At 41.5% G+C, this 16,510-nt stretch overlaps 1 protein-coding gene across 8 annotated transcripts in view; it reads right to left on the reverse strand.

The window, feature by feature from the left end:
• Mapkap1 (MAPK associated protein 1) overlaps nucleotides 1-16,510 on the reverse strand; it is a 246,942-nt gene that overhangs the window by 193,829 nt on the left and 36,603 nt on the right. For 6 of the 8 annotated variants that reach the window (XM_008824842.2, XM_029559650.1, XM_008824834.2 and 3 more), the window contains one exon: nucleotides 9,840-9,988. In XM_008824842.2, coding sequence (XP_008823064.1) covers nucleotides 9,840-9,988 — 149 coding nt within the window. Of the gene's footprint in view, nucleotides 1-9,839; nucleotides 9,989-11,580; nucleotides 11,602-13,029; nucleotides 13,049-16,510 lie in introns of those variants that run through there. The other 2 variants (XM_029559663.1, XM_029559662.1) reach the window with 2 other exon arrangements.

The raw sequence follows: 16,510 nt of genomic DNA on the forward strand, positions 1-16,510 counted from the left end.
ACTATGTAGACCAGGCTGGCCTTGAACTCACAGAGATCCACCTGCCTCTGCCTCCCGAGTGCTGGGATTAAAGGCTTGCGCCACCACACCCGGCTCTGTTTTTAAATTTTATTAACTGTTTTTGTTTTCTTCATCACAATGAAGAAAAAGTACAGGAAAGACAGCTGTAGCCCTGGAATAAAGAAAAAAGAGCTGCGTTCCAGCTGTCACATACTAGTGCGGCACCCTCTCTCAGCCTGTTTCCTCATCTGTAAAATGAGACAACACGCTGCGCCAGTTTTGCTTTGATGATTAAGAGGAAAGTGTACACACACTGAAGACAGCTTTTCAAGAGTTCAAGATTTCTCATCTACAACCCTCTACATGCCACTGACGTACATCTCCACAAAACTACAAAACTCAAAACAACACACACACACACAGTAGAGTTTAGGAAGTCATCTAAGCAAACTGTCCCTTTCTAAATATGAGGAAACCAAGGCTCATATATGGGAGATGACATGTTCAGATGCCAGAGAAAGAATGGCTCGGTTAAGGCTAATGTCTTTTGACTGTGTGTCTGTGTTCCTTCTATCACATGGTCTTCGGGTTCTGGAATTCAACTTTCCATTTTGTTAGTATGAAGGGCATTAAGAGGGAGAATCAAAGGCAGTAGTGGCATATGCCCAAAGACCTTACTACCTGACAAGCTGCAGAAGGAGTGGCAACTTGATGGAGCTCACAAGTTCAAGAGCAGCTGGGCAATAGAATCAAAACAAGAAAATCAAGATCTCTGGAGTGTACGCTGGTGATTGACTAAATGGTCATCTGACTTCTTACCATCAGATGTATTCACCTTAGTAAAGAGGGACTGGTGCTTTGGTAAACAAGAAAATCTTTCTACTTAGGTTCCTGGGCAAGGTGGCACAGGGTGAGGTGGAATTGAAAGTGCCACACCCAGTTCCTAGCACTCCTGTAAGCGCTTATTCCCTAGGCCTTCTCTGGTATGTCAGCATGTCATGCATTCCAACCAGATTTCCTCTACTAACCTGGTAACTTATCAGCAAAGGAGAAGGCAGGCTTCAACAGTAGTTGGTCCAGAGTATACCCATGCTTTACTTCTTTTTTTTTTTTTTTTTCGGTCTTTTTGAGACAAGGTCTCCCTGTAGCTCCAGCTGCCTGGAACTCACTCTGTAGACCAGGCTGGCCTTGAATTCATAGAGGATCCGCCTGCCTCTGCCTCTGGAGTGCTGGGATTTTTAATCCACTACCCTCCAAGAATTACTGCCAGTGATATTTTCTTAAATGATACCTGAGATCTGCCTCATTTAAAATTACTCTCAAGAAAAGGCCAAAAATGAAAAGGGGGAAAATACAAATAAAACTTCCCTCCTGAAATAGAATTTTCTCCTGAAGGCCTGGTGAGGTGGACAGAACATTAGAGAGCACATCCTGGGGGATGGTGCCTGGTGTCTAGAGATGGTTAACAAGAGGCTCAAGGCTCTCTCACCTCAGATTCCCCAAATAAAAGTCAAAAAGCAAGTACCTGACTCTCTCAAGGACATGGCACACTCGGGCTCCCTTTAGTGCTTCCTAATGCAGGGGTGGCACATGTTCATCCCTCCTGGCTCCACAAGTCACAGTCTCAGCAGGACTAATCCTTGAGACTGTTTTCCACTCCATCTCCCCATGTACACCTATCATTTTTGTCTACCAGATATCACTAGACTTCATCAACTGCATCTCCATCATCAATTAAGCCCATGTTACCACCCTCTGCTCCTCCCACTGCTCTCTTGATTAGCCTCTATCCTCACAGACCCTTTTCAAGCCTTCTCTGTTTGGCAAAGCTCTAATGACCTTTTCAAAGCAGAAACCTGAGAGCTATAATAAAAAGCTCAATGACAGCTTAGCATGTGGGTTAAAAAACAAACAAAAAACACCCCTTATGACTACCTTATGGGCATATGCAACCCCACAAATCTGATATCCTCACTCCTCCATCTGAACTTTTCAAGGCTTTTCCCTGCCCCTAGGTTAAAGAGAAGCTTTCTCCTAGGCATAGCCCCTCTGCCTCAGGAGTTTCATCCTGCACCACACTCTCCTTCTTCTTCAGGTTTCCAGGCACGTAGCCTTCAAGTTTCTCAAAACTGTTGAGCCCCCTCTTGCCTTAGATCCCCTGCACATACATCTTTTTCCTCTTAAGTCTTACCTTTACAGGAATACATCTCTCAACTAGCTATGGCTACACTATGATTCAGATCTAATGTTTCCACTTGGTGTAACATCCAGTCTCCTACAAAGGGAAGAAGCTCCACAAGGTCAGAATTAAGGTCTAGTTCTTCTCAGTTCCCTATTGAGGCTCACAATGCCTGCTGTGTACGAAGTCACTGGAGAGCAGCAGGTATAAAGGTAGGAAATGGGTGTCTCTTCACACTGGCCATGCACCAGGCACTTTGCTAGACATGCACTTCCCATCTCCACTGAACCTTCACAATGTTTTAATTCATCATTAACTTATTTTTATGGACATAAGCACAGGCATAAGATGCAGGCACAGTGGCTCATGTCTGTAACCCCAGCACTTAGGAGGCTGAGTCAGGAGGATGGTAAAGGGAAAATATCATCAAAAAGTGTCTTTAATGAAGTTGGTCCTTCTTTATGAGTATGCCATAAAGTATAAAAGGGTGGTGAACACTTTCTTTTAGGACTAGAGTAACAAAAACTGGTCTATGAAAAGGAAGGCTAGCAAGACTGTCATAGAAATAAGGTGCCAAGAGAATAGCTGCTAATGTCATGTTGATACTTTATTCCTTGTTATTTAATAAAGTCAATGAAAGAGCAAGACAACTCCTAATTCAAAACACACCAGTCCCCCTGCATTGGTCCCTTATGGAGCATCTATTGGGAACCTCAGAAGAACTCTCATTAAAGGAGGGTGTGTGTGTGTGTGTCTGTCTGTGGGTAGAGAGGGAGAGAGAGATTATAATTCGTCAGCTTCATTCTCAGTCACCGTCTCTGGGGTGGGAGGGGGGGCAGGTTGGGCAGGTGAAGGGAAGGAAGGACAGAAGACTCGCTCCCTTCCTCACAGCCACTGCCTTAGCTCAGGCAGCCATAAGCAAAAGCTGCTGGAAAAAAACATGGCCGATGCTAAAAAGTCCAGGCAATAATTTTTTGGAAAGAGATTCTAAAGCTAATGTAGCTTAACATATCAGAAGGGACCATTCCCAGGATAACAACGTTTCCAAGTTGAGATAAGGAGCAATTTGCTCAACGGTGGTTTTTTGTGCTTTTTTTCAAAGCATGATTTCAATTCACTGACCTTTTCTATGTTTCTAACATTTCTTAGTAACTTCATGTTTTTCTGTAAAAGTTTGAAGTGACTTTCTTTGAAGAGAGCTGTTTAATGCCAATGACTGTAGGAAACATTTGTTCATAATTATCTAGACATAGACTGGAACAATGCTGAAACAAGAGCAGCATGCAAAAATGTATTTAAGGACTATCATCCCAAAATGCCGCTAAAAGCTATTAACCAGTGTGCGTTAATTGCCACAGCATTCGTATTAATTTTCACTTCAGGCTCGACATTGTGGAATATTTCCCCTGATACATTTTAAACAAAGTTTAATTTAAGGAACTGCTTCTATCAACACTTATGAAAATTAACAGCCAAGCAATTAGCACTCATGAATTATCCCTTCCCCCATGCTCTCTGCAGTTTCCCTGCTAAAACAGTTTCTAACAGAGAAGTGGTTACTTTCTAACAAGTTAACACAATCAAAGTCACAGTTGTCTATGAATTGGTTCTGCTTTTCTAAGCACTTGTCAAGGCAAACATTCCCCCTTACAGTCTTAGAATAGTATTTAGCTAAATCAAGTAGGCAAGCTACTTAACATTTTATTAAAACTGCCAACCAATTGCTACTGTCCGACTATCTTTCCAACTGATTTTTAAAGTAGCTATTGCCTCCAAATAAAATTTTTTTTTGGTCTTTTTGAGATAAGGTCTCCCTGTAGACCCAGTTATCCTGGAAGTCACTATGTAGACCAGGCTGGCCTCAAACTCATAGCGATCCACCTGCTTCTGCCTCCTGAGTGCTGGGACTAAAAGGTATGTGCCACCATGCCCGGCAATAAATAACTATTTTTAAAAGCGATTATCTGTCTTGAAATTCCTATGTGAAGCAGGGGCCTGAAAAGTCCCACTTAATTCCTGTAGAAGACTACTTACTGGCTGATGAAATTCATCTGCTATTCATCCCATCTGCCACACACCCTGCTTAACATCTATCTAAAATTCAGAGTCCTCCCACTTAATCCTGTCAACAACCTAGTGTTTTCCACAGAAGAGGAATCATCAGGCATTCAAGAGACACGGGCAGAAGTGGGGTGTTTGCTGAGTGTGTCCTGTGCTACATGTGCATCCCATTCGTCCTGTAGCACAGGCCTCATCGCAGTCAGGCCTCTGGAGGAATAAACACTACCATCATTTCAATCTGCAGAAGACAGGCAGGGACAGAGGAAAACATCTTTTCCTTCTACTCTGCTAAACTCTTGGCTGGGGCCTCTGTAAAAGAACTAGATTGACAAGAGAAAAGCATCCAATTTTATTTTACATGATATATAGACTTGAAGACACACACACCCCCTTGCCCTGAAACAAACCTAAGAACTTTTATTCCATATGATGGTAAGTGGAAAGTTGTCAGAAAATGATGGGACAACCGCTATGAGGCAAGTGAAGTCAACTGGGGGAATTAGCAAGGCTTGCTCTTTAAGCTTCCTCTCATGGTCCTCCATCTTTCCAAATAAGGAGGCTCCTTTCCTCCAGGTCTGGGAAAAACATCTTTCACAGGAAGTCACTGTGTCCTAGGGAAGGGTCCTCACTTTAGAGATTCCTACAGTCTATCAACACACCAATGTGCTATGATTTAGGGTAGTGTGTCCTAAACCCCTACCAAGCTTCATGAGGTTAAGTAATTAGCTATGAGAGCACAGAGCAAGTCAGGATCCAAAGAGACATGCTACTACAGAGCAGGGCAGTTTGCATCTTCAAGGCCTCTCACTGTGCTGGTGCTCTGTCAGCATCGCCCCACTGGATGTTCACATCAGACTAGTGATGGCTTTTCTTTCCACAGGTAAAGTAAACAGGTTCAGAGAGGCAGAAAAAAACTGACATGGCACTACTACTTATCAATACTACTTCTTAGCAAACCCATCAAGGAAGGGGGAGCTGCACTTCTGACAGTCTAATATTTACACACTCAGTTTGAACAGAATGATGCTGCACTAGCAAAAGCTTCTCAAGTAAGGAAGACAAGAGTTAGATCCACTTCTTGATGGATTTATTTATTTATTGGTCTTTTTGAGACAGGGTCTCCCTGTAGCCCCAGCTGTCCTGGAACTCACTATGTAGACCAGGCTGGCCTTGAACTCACAGAGATCCGCCTGCCTCTGCCTCCCAAGTGCTGGGACTATAGGTGTGTGCCACCATGCCCGGCTTATTTATTTTTTAAAAAATATTTTATTTATTATTTTTATGTGTATTGCATGTATTGCCTGCATGTAGGTAAGTGCACCCCTGTCCTGCAGTGCCTGCAGAGGACAAAAGAGGCTGTCAGATCCCCTGGAACTAGAGTTACGGACAGTTGTTAGCTGCCATGTGGGTACTGGGATATGAACCCGGGTCTTCTGCAGGAACATTCATTGTTCTTAACTGCTGAGCCATCTCTCCAGCCCCTGGATTTGTTTTGTTGTTGTTGTTGTTGTTGTTTTTTAATGTGTGTGTTATGTCTGCATGATTTTAAGTGCATCACAAGTGTGCAATTCAAGCAGAGGCTAAAAGAGAGCACTGAATTCCCCAGAAAGATGGCAGTTGTTAGCCATCATGTGGGTGCTGGCACTCAAACCCAGGTCCTCTCCAAGAGCAGCCAGTGCTCTTAACTGCTGAGCCATCTCTCCAGCCCAGATCCACTTCTTAATACACAATACTGAGGCTGGGGAAGCAGCTCAGAGGTAAAACACATGCTTGGCATGCATGTGTTAAGAGACCTTGGAGTCAATCGGGCTGTGGCCAAGGTACCCTACTTGAAACAGAGAAACAGTGCATTTAAGCCAGCGCTTCACCAGCAGAGCCTACTTCATTATCTTCAAGAAATCCAAGCACAACTCACATTTCATACAGAGTGAAATTAGAAGGACTGGAGGAAGAGGTTTCTGATGTCTCAACCTCTACAGCAAGGTTTTGTCTTATTAATGAGGTTATTCAGAGGTTCTCTCTCAACAGCAGCTGAGGCTGAACCTCAGTGGTAGAGTGCCTATCTAGCACATGTGAGGCCCCAGAGTCAATACTCAGAAACAACTCAAAAAGACGAGGGCGGGGGAGAAGAAAAGGGGGAGGAGAAGGAATTAGTGTTATTCATGCAGATGCTGAGCTGGATTGTGCCTCATCAGACCAAAGCATCCCTTAAAATCCCCTTTAAGTTCCCTTTTGTCAAATGGTTAGTAAACAAACTTTATAATCTTATGGACCCAAACCAAGTCACAGCAACATCAATTTGCCACAGACATAATATAAATATAAGCCTGGCACACACACCCCACCCCTCTACCCCTGCAAACTGCAAAAACCCCAAGTACCTAAAAAAGCCTTTCCCTCCTAATTCCAAGCTTTAAAAATTTATTAACCCCCACAATAAATTTTTTAATAAATTATTAACCAGCTACAGAAACCAAAAATTACCTGAAAATACTTGCTTTAATTTAGCACAAAACCTAAGAGATACTCCCCTGGGACTTTCTAAAACCAGCAACTCCATCTGTAAACTGTTAAGGACACTAGACAGACTTGTTTAACCATACTGTGACTGCAGTTCTAGACCCCAAACAAATCCTTTCTTCAAATCTAACACAGTTTAATCTTAAGGAGGATTTTCTAGCAGTGAAGTCTCTTGAGGAAACACATAATTAAGTAGTTTTTTAGCATATTTAATTAGACCCCAAACTCTTTCCTGTCCCCTTCTCTCCCCAATTATGAGCCGTGTGCCCAAGAGACCTAGCAACTCAATTATGTAAATAAGGCAAGCACTATTCCCAAGAAGAACATCATGAATATTTCCAGGAAAAAAAAAAACTATATATTTCAGTGACTTTAGAAAAAAATCTTTGTGTCGGGAGTGGTGGCGCACACCTGTAGTACCAGCACTAGGGAGGCAGAGGCAGGCGGATCTCTGTGAGTTCAAGGCCAGCCTGGTCTACATAGTGAGTTCCAGGGAAGCTGTGGCTACAGGGAGACCCTGCTTCAAAAAGACAAAAAAAAAAAAAAAAAACAAAAAACGTGACTCTTGTAAGTAGCGTTAAATTATTTCCCAATGGATAAGGACTGTACATACATGCGCATTAATTATAGTATCAAAATATATGGAAAACCTTTACATTTGAAGCAAAAAGCATGGACTTTGGGTAACAAGATGGTGAATCATTAAGATACAATACTCATTTCATTTCTTAAATATGAGCTGAATAAAAATAAAATAATTTTAAGTTACAACAGTAACAAAAATTTAGTGCTGAATGTCAGATGATTTATGGGAAGAATCAATCTGGAAATTATTAAAGTCGACTCACGCAGAAAGGCTTTATTATCCAGAGGTTGACACGATCTTAACTCTAGAGGCAGCCACGGCACTGGTAGAACTACTGCAATCCCATTATTATGCAATCACAAAATGCTAATTTGATCATTCTGAGGTGTTATTTGAATAGTCATTTTAATTTCTAGGTTACAAAAAGGCTCGACTCAAGTATAATTCTCTATTAATCATTGAGATGTCATTGAATATCATATTGATGCATTTCACAAAGATAAAGACTAATTTAATATGTACAGTACAATATCCTTCAAATATTAGCCACTTTCATTACACATCTGCCAAATGCATCAATATTAAATAATAGATGAGAACAAGGGTTTAATTGTATTTTAGCAATTGTAATACGTAGGATAGTAATAAAAGAGCAGGCATCATAAGATAGAGTTATAGATATATAAATCTCTCTTAACCATCAACGCTCTTTCTTTACAGATTACAAAGACTCACCACAAAGCAGAGAGCATCTTAAATGTAACACATCTAAGGAAACATTCCTGTGTGACTGAGGAAATGGCTTTTTATTCTCCTCCTTGGACTTGAGAAGTCAGCTATCTGTACACCATGCAAGGTTCTTAACTCTCTGACAAATCCAAACCCAATCTAATGGTCAAAGGAAAATTCTAGAATGTACTGTTTTAAAAAGGTCTGAGCTACTTTGTTGGCATGGAAGCATTATCACACATTAATTAGTCTAACAATGTCATCTTCAGACAATGGGATTCTACCAAGCAATGGGAGCAGTCAATTCCAGTCACACATCCTGGTCCAGAAAGCAGCTCCTCATCTCTCTAAATGAATCAGGTGTAATATTCGCTTCAGATTCTCTGTAGCCCAACTGTAGACACCCCAGAATCCTGGGGAACCTTCTTTCTTTCCCCTACATTCCACAGGACAGGATGTAGCACAAGCTGATCAAGACAGCAGCACAATCTACAGTACTCTTGAACATATTTTCTGGACAGACAGGAACACACGAGGCTCTGTTACTTTAGGCATTTTGTCTCTAGTTTTGCTCTCCTTCCTCACAAACATCAACAGCCTCACCTGCCAATGGCTGCGCAGGCTATTCCAACCTATGGAAACAGGCAGGATTGACTGAGGTAAAGTGTTTTGAAGAAAGAAACATCTCTTTGCTCAAAGATGACGACTGACAGAACTAGCATGTGAGTAGGAGAAATGCAAACATAAGCAAAGCACTGCTGTTTATTAATTGCAATGGTGTTGAAATAAGATAAATTGAACAGGGCGCTCCCAGGCAGCAAGCTATCACTCAGCACCCCCACACCACTGCCAGGCGGCAAACATAATGGCAATAAATTAAAAAATCAACTGTTAGTGTCTCCTAAAGAAAGCCCTGCTCAGTTCTGCAAAGAGATGCAGAGGCAGCAGGGAATGGGGGAGGGGTAAGCACAGGAGCCAGGCTCCTCCTCAAACAGTGGCCATTTTTCTGGACGGAAAATAATTTTACTTTAATTTTATAACAGCAAACTGTTAGAACAGGAAAAAAAATAAAATCATCCTCTACTACTGAGTATGAAACATGATCCCCCCACTCCAAATGAAAGACTCAAATGCAAAGAAACAGCCTCAAATTCTGAAAGGAGGATCGAGCACCAATTTCTATAGTCGTGTAAAGAATCAGACAAGACAATGTGAACCGCCACTCGAAGAGCCACTTTCAAGGTTGCCCTAGGACAACTGCTTCATCACAATCCAACTAGCCCAAGCTCTCAAGTATAAGGACTGCACGGAGACAAAACAGGTAGACAGAAAGCACATTGACTCTCACCCTGCCTCGGCCAACATTTACACATATATGGGTTTGATTTGGAGAGGAAAGTTCTTGCTATGCAGCCCAAACTGGCCTTGAACTTGCCTGCATCAGCAAGGAGGGATTATAAGTGAGCACCACCACATTCACCTTAATATATGTACTAATATGTATGTATGCATCTATATCCTGAAATATCTAGTGCAGAGAAGGAAAAAGGAGCCATCAAGACTTTTGCTTTGATCATCCTAAACATATTACTATGGAAATAATGTGCCCAAATTCTTACCTAGCTGTATCTAAGAAAAAGTGACATTCTATAATACTGAGGCATTTTGAAACCCTAAACCTAATAATAATAATTAATAACAATACCAACTACTGAACTCAACTGAAGTTTTATTAAAGGGACAGAAAGCCTCTTTTCTACTTACCTTGCCATCAAACTTGGAATACTCGTTAAAGGGGTTGTTCAGCTGCAAAGGACACTGCTCCAGGCGTACAGACAGCACAGACTGCTTTCCCAAGCTTGCAGGCTTCTCTTTGAGGGACTTTTTTTCAAACAGTGATTTTAACTCCTGGGCTGAGAGACAAAAGGATAAAAACACCTTGGTCACTATACACCCACCTTCCTTATGACATCTTCAGAGTTTGTGAACTAAAAGGGCAGAGAGCACTGGAAAACCTGTGGGCCAGGACTGTGGATTTAGGACTAGGGATTAAGGAAGGGAAGAGCCCTCCTAAGTACTCACAGCTAGGCAGCTGAGTTTTGACCCAGCTCTGCTACTACTAGCTCACTGTTGATACTAGACAATCCAGCACACCACCTCTCCAGGCAGGTCAAACTAGAAAACCTCAAAGAACTCTCACAGCTCTAACATTGTAATTTTAGAATCTTGGATCTTTAAAGTCCTTCTTTTAAGAAAATGTTTTTTGATTTTTATTTTATGTGTATGACTGTTTTGCCTATACCACATGCATGCAATGCCTGCAGAGGCCAGAAGAGGATGTCGAATCCCCAGGAACTGGACTTAAGATGGTTGTTAACGGCCAGGCATGGTGGCACACGCCTTTAATCCTAGCACTCGGGAGGCAGAGGCAGGCGGATCTCTGTGAGTTCAAGGCCAGCCTGGTCTACATAGTGAGTTCCAGGACAGCTGGGGCTACAGGGAGACCCTGTCTCAAAAAGATCAAAAAGAGAAAAAAAAAAGATGGTTGTTAGCGGCTTTGTGGGTGCTAGGAATCAAACTTGGGTCTTACGCAAGAGCAGCCAGTGCACTTAACCACTGAGCTGGTTCTCCAGACCCAAGAAAAAGGACCTTTCACACTCTAATGGCACCCCAGAACAAAATCTGTTTAACAAAAGTGAAGACAGAAAAAGGAGCAACAGTGGTTGGCCTGTACTGTGCATGCCAACATATCTCCCTAAGTCCTCCTAACAAGCCAGTGAGGTGGACTGGAGCATCATCAATTTTGTCAAAGTGAAAACCAGCTTAGAATGTTATGATTAGGCCTAGCCCATGCAGCCAGCTAACACCAGGGCTGGATTTGCACTGATGGAGGCACTAATGAACACATCACATACTCAATAAAATTTGTTGCATGAATGAGTGAATAAAATAATGATTGAAGGGATTCAAATTAAATTATTATCAAATCAGAATCTTCAGCTCTTAATTTATTAGTGAATAAAGACAGTTCCATATTCCCTCAAAGATCATTCAGTCCTCTAAATTAACCTGAGTATCAATCAAGTGGTAGTTAGATGCTAAGTACATGACGGGGCATTGTACTTTTTCACTCCCTAAATATTAGAAACTGTTGATGTTTAAACTTTTTTAAATAAGTCAAGGCTAAAGAGATGGTTCAGTGGTTAAGAACACACTGGCTGCTCTTGCAGAGGACCTGGGTTTGATTCCCAGCACCAACATGGCAGCTAACAACCATCTGTAACTCCAGTTCCAGGGTATCTGATAGCCTCTTCTGACCTCCGTGGGCACTGCATGACATAGGTGCATTTACATACATACAGGCAATACATTCATACACACAAAAATAAAAATAATAAATAAAATACTTCGAAAAATTGCTGTTTGCTTGAATTTGAAAAAAAAAATTTTTTTTGGTCTTTTTGAGACAGGGTCTCCTTGTAGTCCCAGCTGTCATAGAACTTACTATGTAGACCAGGCTGGCCTTGAACTCACAGAGATCCTCCTGCCTCTGCCTCCTGAGTGCTGGGATTAAAGGCGTGCTCCACCACACCCGGCTGAAAAATATTTTTAAGAAACTTTTTAAGTAAGATTTTTAAATCTGCAATTGACAGGTTTAATCCCATTAAACTAAGAGAAATAAGCAGAACTCTAAAACACTCACTTAGAACTTTTTAAAACTGTAATTAAAACTATACTTTTAACAGGCTGATCAGGTAAATTTATCAAGCCAGTCTCCACAGAGGTAAAGCAGCAATGAATCAGAAGAAGTAATGATGTGCTAGTTCTTTCTGTTCAAATTTCACCTCAACTCAACAACTCCTCCTCTCTACCTCTCTAAGCTTCCTACCTTGTAGAGAAATGGAAATAACCAAAAAGAGGTTTTGCTTGCTTTCAGCTCCCATTATGACAGATGAACCTCTCAGGTTAGTCCCTCCCCTGAACTCAAGGATTCCATACCTTCTGCCAAGTCAGGGATATCAATTCCCTCTTACTCCTCTTCCACTTATTGTATTGGATGTGCGCTCTCTCTCTCTCTCTCTCTCTCTCTCTCTCTCTCTCTCTCTCAAATGATTGAACAAAAAAATCCATTCTCTCCCTCCCAGCTACCACCCCATTCCTCTGCTCCTCAAAATGGCTGCCTAAATTCTTGCTGTCTCTCTCATCCCAGTCACTCAAATACATCCTCATCAAGCATCCCAGTCACATCGCTTCACCAAAGCAGCTTTCATGGAGGTCACCACAATCACCTTCTGTTGAACCTAGATGAATGTGCAGTCTCTCAGACCTCCTGCAGACTTTGGCATGGTTTGTTCCTTCCTCAGTTAAAAAAATATATATTATTATTTTTTATTTTATGTGTATGAGTGTATTGCCTGCATGTATATAAAGGGCACCCGTGTCGTGCAATGCCTGCGGAGGTCAGAAGAGGGCATTGGATTCCCTGCAACTGGAGTTATGGATAGTTGTTAGCCACCATGTGGGTACTGGAAATCAAACCCCAGTCCTCTGTAAGAACAGTCACTGCTCTTAACAGCTGAGCCATCTCTCCATCCCTGATCCTTCCTCATTTTAAACACTTTCTCACTGGCTTCTCAAGGCTCCACTCCATCTGGCTCTTATCCTTTCCCAGGCCACCTCTCTTCAGTCCCCTTGTTGATTCATCCCAACAACTCCTTGGGTCCCTGGATCTCCAGGACTCAGGTTTGGGCTCTTCTTTCCTCCATCTACATTACACCCCAGTGATCTCATCCAGCTGCATGTTTTAAAAGACCATCTACAAAAGGTGAAACTAAATTGTACTTGATATAGGTAGAACAATGGTTGCCTCTGAGGAACAGAATACTAGAAAGGGAAACTTTGAGGAGCAACAGAATTCCTCTATACTTGACTGGGATATTACACACGTACATACGTTTGTTGAAAGTTATCAAACTGGGGGCAAGAGAGCTGGTTCAGTGCTTAAGACCACTTATTGCTCTTGCAGAGGACCTGAGTTCAGTTCCCAGCTTATTGCTTATAACTCCAGCTCCAGGGAACTTCTGGTGTCTATGGGCACCTGCATGTACAAGGTATACATACAGTCAGACATACATATATACGTATAGAATATATTTTTTTCAATGTCATCAAACCATACCCTTGCTACCTGTATACTTCACTATATATAAAATCTAACTTGAAAAAAGTAAATAATAGAAGCAGCAAGATGGCACTTGCCCTATAAGCCTGAGTTTGATTCCCAGAACCTATGTACAGGTGGAAGGAGAGAATTGACTCCACGAAGCTGTCCTAACCTCCACGTGCATGCACACCTGCACACACATAGAAATATAAATAGAAAAATCTAAATTAATATCCTCTATATAGTAGAAACTCCCAAATAACTACTTCTAGCCCTAACACCAATGTAACAGCCCTACACAGTAACTTTCTATTTGACATCCCACTTAGACGTTCACTAGGTATTTCAAACTTTATACATCCATAACCAAACTCATTTTTGGATTGTTTTCTTTTTGTTTTTTTTTTGAGGCAGAGTCTCACTATACAACCCTGGCTGGCCCAGAGCTCACTATGTAGACTAAACTGGCCTCAAACTCACAGAGATCCACCTGCCTCCGTCTCTTGAGTGCTGGGATTAAAGGCATGCAATATCCACACGGGGTCCATAACAAAACTCTTTCTGGGGAGAATTTTTTCTATCTTATGTGTATGAGTGTTTTGCCTGCATGTATGTAAGTGTACCTCAGAAGTCAGAAGAGGGCATCAGATCCCCTGGAACTGGAGTCATAGACAGTTGTTAGTTACCATGTGTGAGCTGGGCCCAAACCCCGGTCCTCTGCAAGAGCAACCAGTGCTCTTCACTACTAAGCATCTCTCCAGATCCACAGCCAAACTCTTGATCCTTCCCCAAGCCTTCCCGTTCTCAGTTAATGGTAACTCGATCTCATTATGCCTAAAGCTTAAGAGTTGTCCTGACTGTTCTCTCTCATACCCTGTATTTTACCCATCAACAGATACTACAAAAGAAATGCCAAACTGATTCTATCACTATAAAATCTAAGTGCAATTGCTAAAAACAAAAGGAAACTGAAACAAATGAGCCTAAGTGTAATGAATTCAGTATAAACAGAAGAATTATAGCAATTTTATCACAATTTTTTTTTTTTTGGTCTTTTTGAGACAGGGTCTCCCTGTGGCACCAGCTGGCCTGGAACTCACTATGTAAATCAGGCTGGTCTCAAATTCACAGAGATCCACTTGCCTCTGCTTCCCGAGTGCTGGGATTAAAGGTATGCACCACCACACCCAGCCCACACAATAATTTGACTATCCATTTCCTAATAGAATATATCCAAATGACAAAAACTGAAAGAACTCTTAATGTCTTTGTAGTAATCATATTGTTGGCAAGGATGCTGGTATTTCTATTCCAGAGCCAATATTTTCAGCACTGAGAAGTAACACAAGCATAAAATCAAAACTGTGAATACCTAGCTAGGTGAGGTGGTACATGCCTGTGCTCCCAGGTGGGAGGATGGCAGATTTGAGGTAAGCCTAAGCTACACAGCAAGACAGTGGGATCAGAATAAATAATAAACAAAAAAGTAAGTATCATGTAATCATAAATTTACATTTGAACTACCAGCCCAAACTCACAACACACTTCGGCTTAAATTTTTTTTCTGTACTTATCCACTAGCAAAGACTACAAGGGAAAACCTAACACTGTAGGCCTGGTGCCTCTGTCACTAAAAGAAGCAAGATTCCTTGGAGAAATGGCTAGTTCTCAATTTGGGAAGGACATATATAAGATACACTTGGAATGTCTTGTCACTGTAGAAACAAGGAGACTATGATGACTAATGGCCCTGTAAAGTAAGCCCTGAACGACTCATCACACAAAGGCCAGTACGATAAACAAACATACAAAAATCAAAGTTCCATAATTAGCCATGCACAGCCATTCAAACTTTCAGCCTCTTACAGAGGACCTGAGTTCAGTTCCCAGGACCCCCGATCAGATGGTTCACAACTGCCTGTAAATCCTGCCCTCAGGGGATCTCATGCTGCTAGTCTCCCTGGATGGCTATACTCACATGCATATACACATGCCACACACAGATAAACAAAATTTTACAATAATAAAATAGCTGGGCATGATGGCATACACCTTTAGTCCCAGCACTCAAGAGGCAGAGGCAGGCAGATCTCTGAGACTGAGGCCAGCCTGGTCTACATAGTGTTCAGGCCAGCTAGAGCTACAGGGAGACCCTGTCTCAAAAATTAAATAAAACAAAATTTAACAAATAAAAGTGAGACATATTAACCAAATGCGGTGTGCGAGGCCAGTGGGAACGGTGTGGCTCAGTGAGTAAAGCACTCGTCAAGCACATGGGCCAGAAAGGCTGCATTCAATTGCCAGAACCAACAAAACAGTGAAGGGGAGAACCAACTCCACAAAATTATTCTTTGACCTCCAAACTCTATGGTGCATTTACATCCACACCATAACCCCCCATAATAAAATTTTAATAAAGTTAGGGCTGGAGAGAGGGCTCAGTGGTTAAGAGCACTGGCTGCTCTTGCAGAGGACCTGGATTTGATTCCCAGCATCTATATGGCAGCTAACAACCGTTTGTAACTCTAGTTCCAGGGGAACCTAATTCCCTCTTCTGATCTCTCTGTGCACTGCTTGACACGGGTGTACTTACATACATGAAGGCAGTATGCTCATACAGAAAAACTAAAAATAATGAAAAAAATGTTTTTTTAAAAATTTAATAAAGTAATATGTGACCTTAGATTCAAACCTGAACTAAATGAAAACAAAGAAAATGAAAAATCTAAGGTAATCAGGGAAATATGAACAGTGGATATGTGATATTAAAAAAAAGTTTCTTTATAACATGTATTATAAAGAAAATTAAAAGTTTCTTCATCGGGTAGATTTCAATGGTATAATGTTTATCACCTCTACTAATTAACATGACGTAAATTTTTATGCTTCCTCCTCAAATATAAATCATTTTTTTAATTTGTTGATTTTTGTGTGTGTATATCACAGAACATCCCAAACCATCTTATTCATCTATACACCCACTTCCCAGATGGCACCCCCCACCCCAGCTAGAGCCCTTATACTTTGTCATCCTTGCTACTGTCGGCTGCATGGACTTTATATCCATACACAGGTGCCAAGGATCCAAGTACAACTGACTATGACTAGTAATAATCAGATACATACAGATTAGGGACACATGTGCCAACATCTAAGTGTTACTAGCAAAAACAATGAGTCTTTCTGAAAGAAACAGTATATTTTAAAATGAAATGGAGATCTTTTTTAAAGGTTAAAAACTCATTCAATTTTATGTCTTATAGGGTTTATA

Source organism: Nannospalax galili, unplaced genomic scaffold (genome assembly GCF_000622305.1).
Source record: "Nannospalax galili isolate Female #2095 unplaced genomic scaffold, S.galili_v1.0 scaffold290, whole genome shotgun sequence".
In the NCBI taxonomy this organism is placed as follows: Eukaryota; Metazoa; Chordata; class Mammalia; order Rodentia; family Spalacidae; genus Nannospalax; species Nannospalax galili.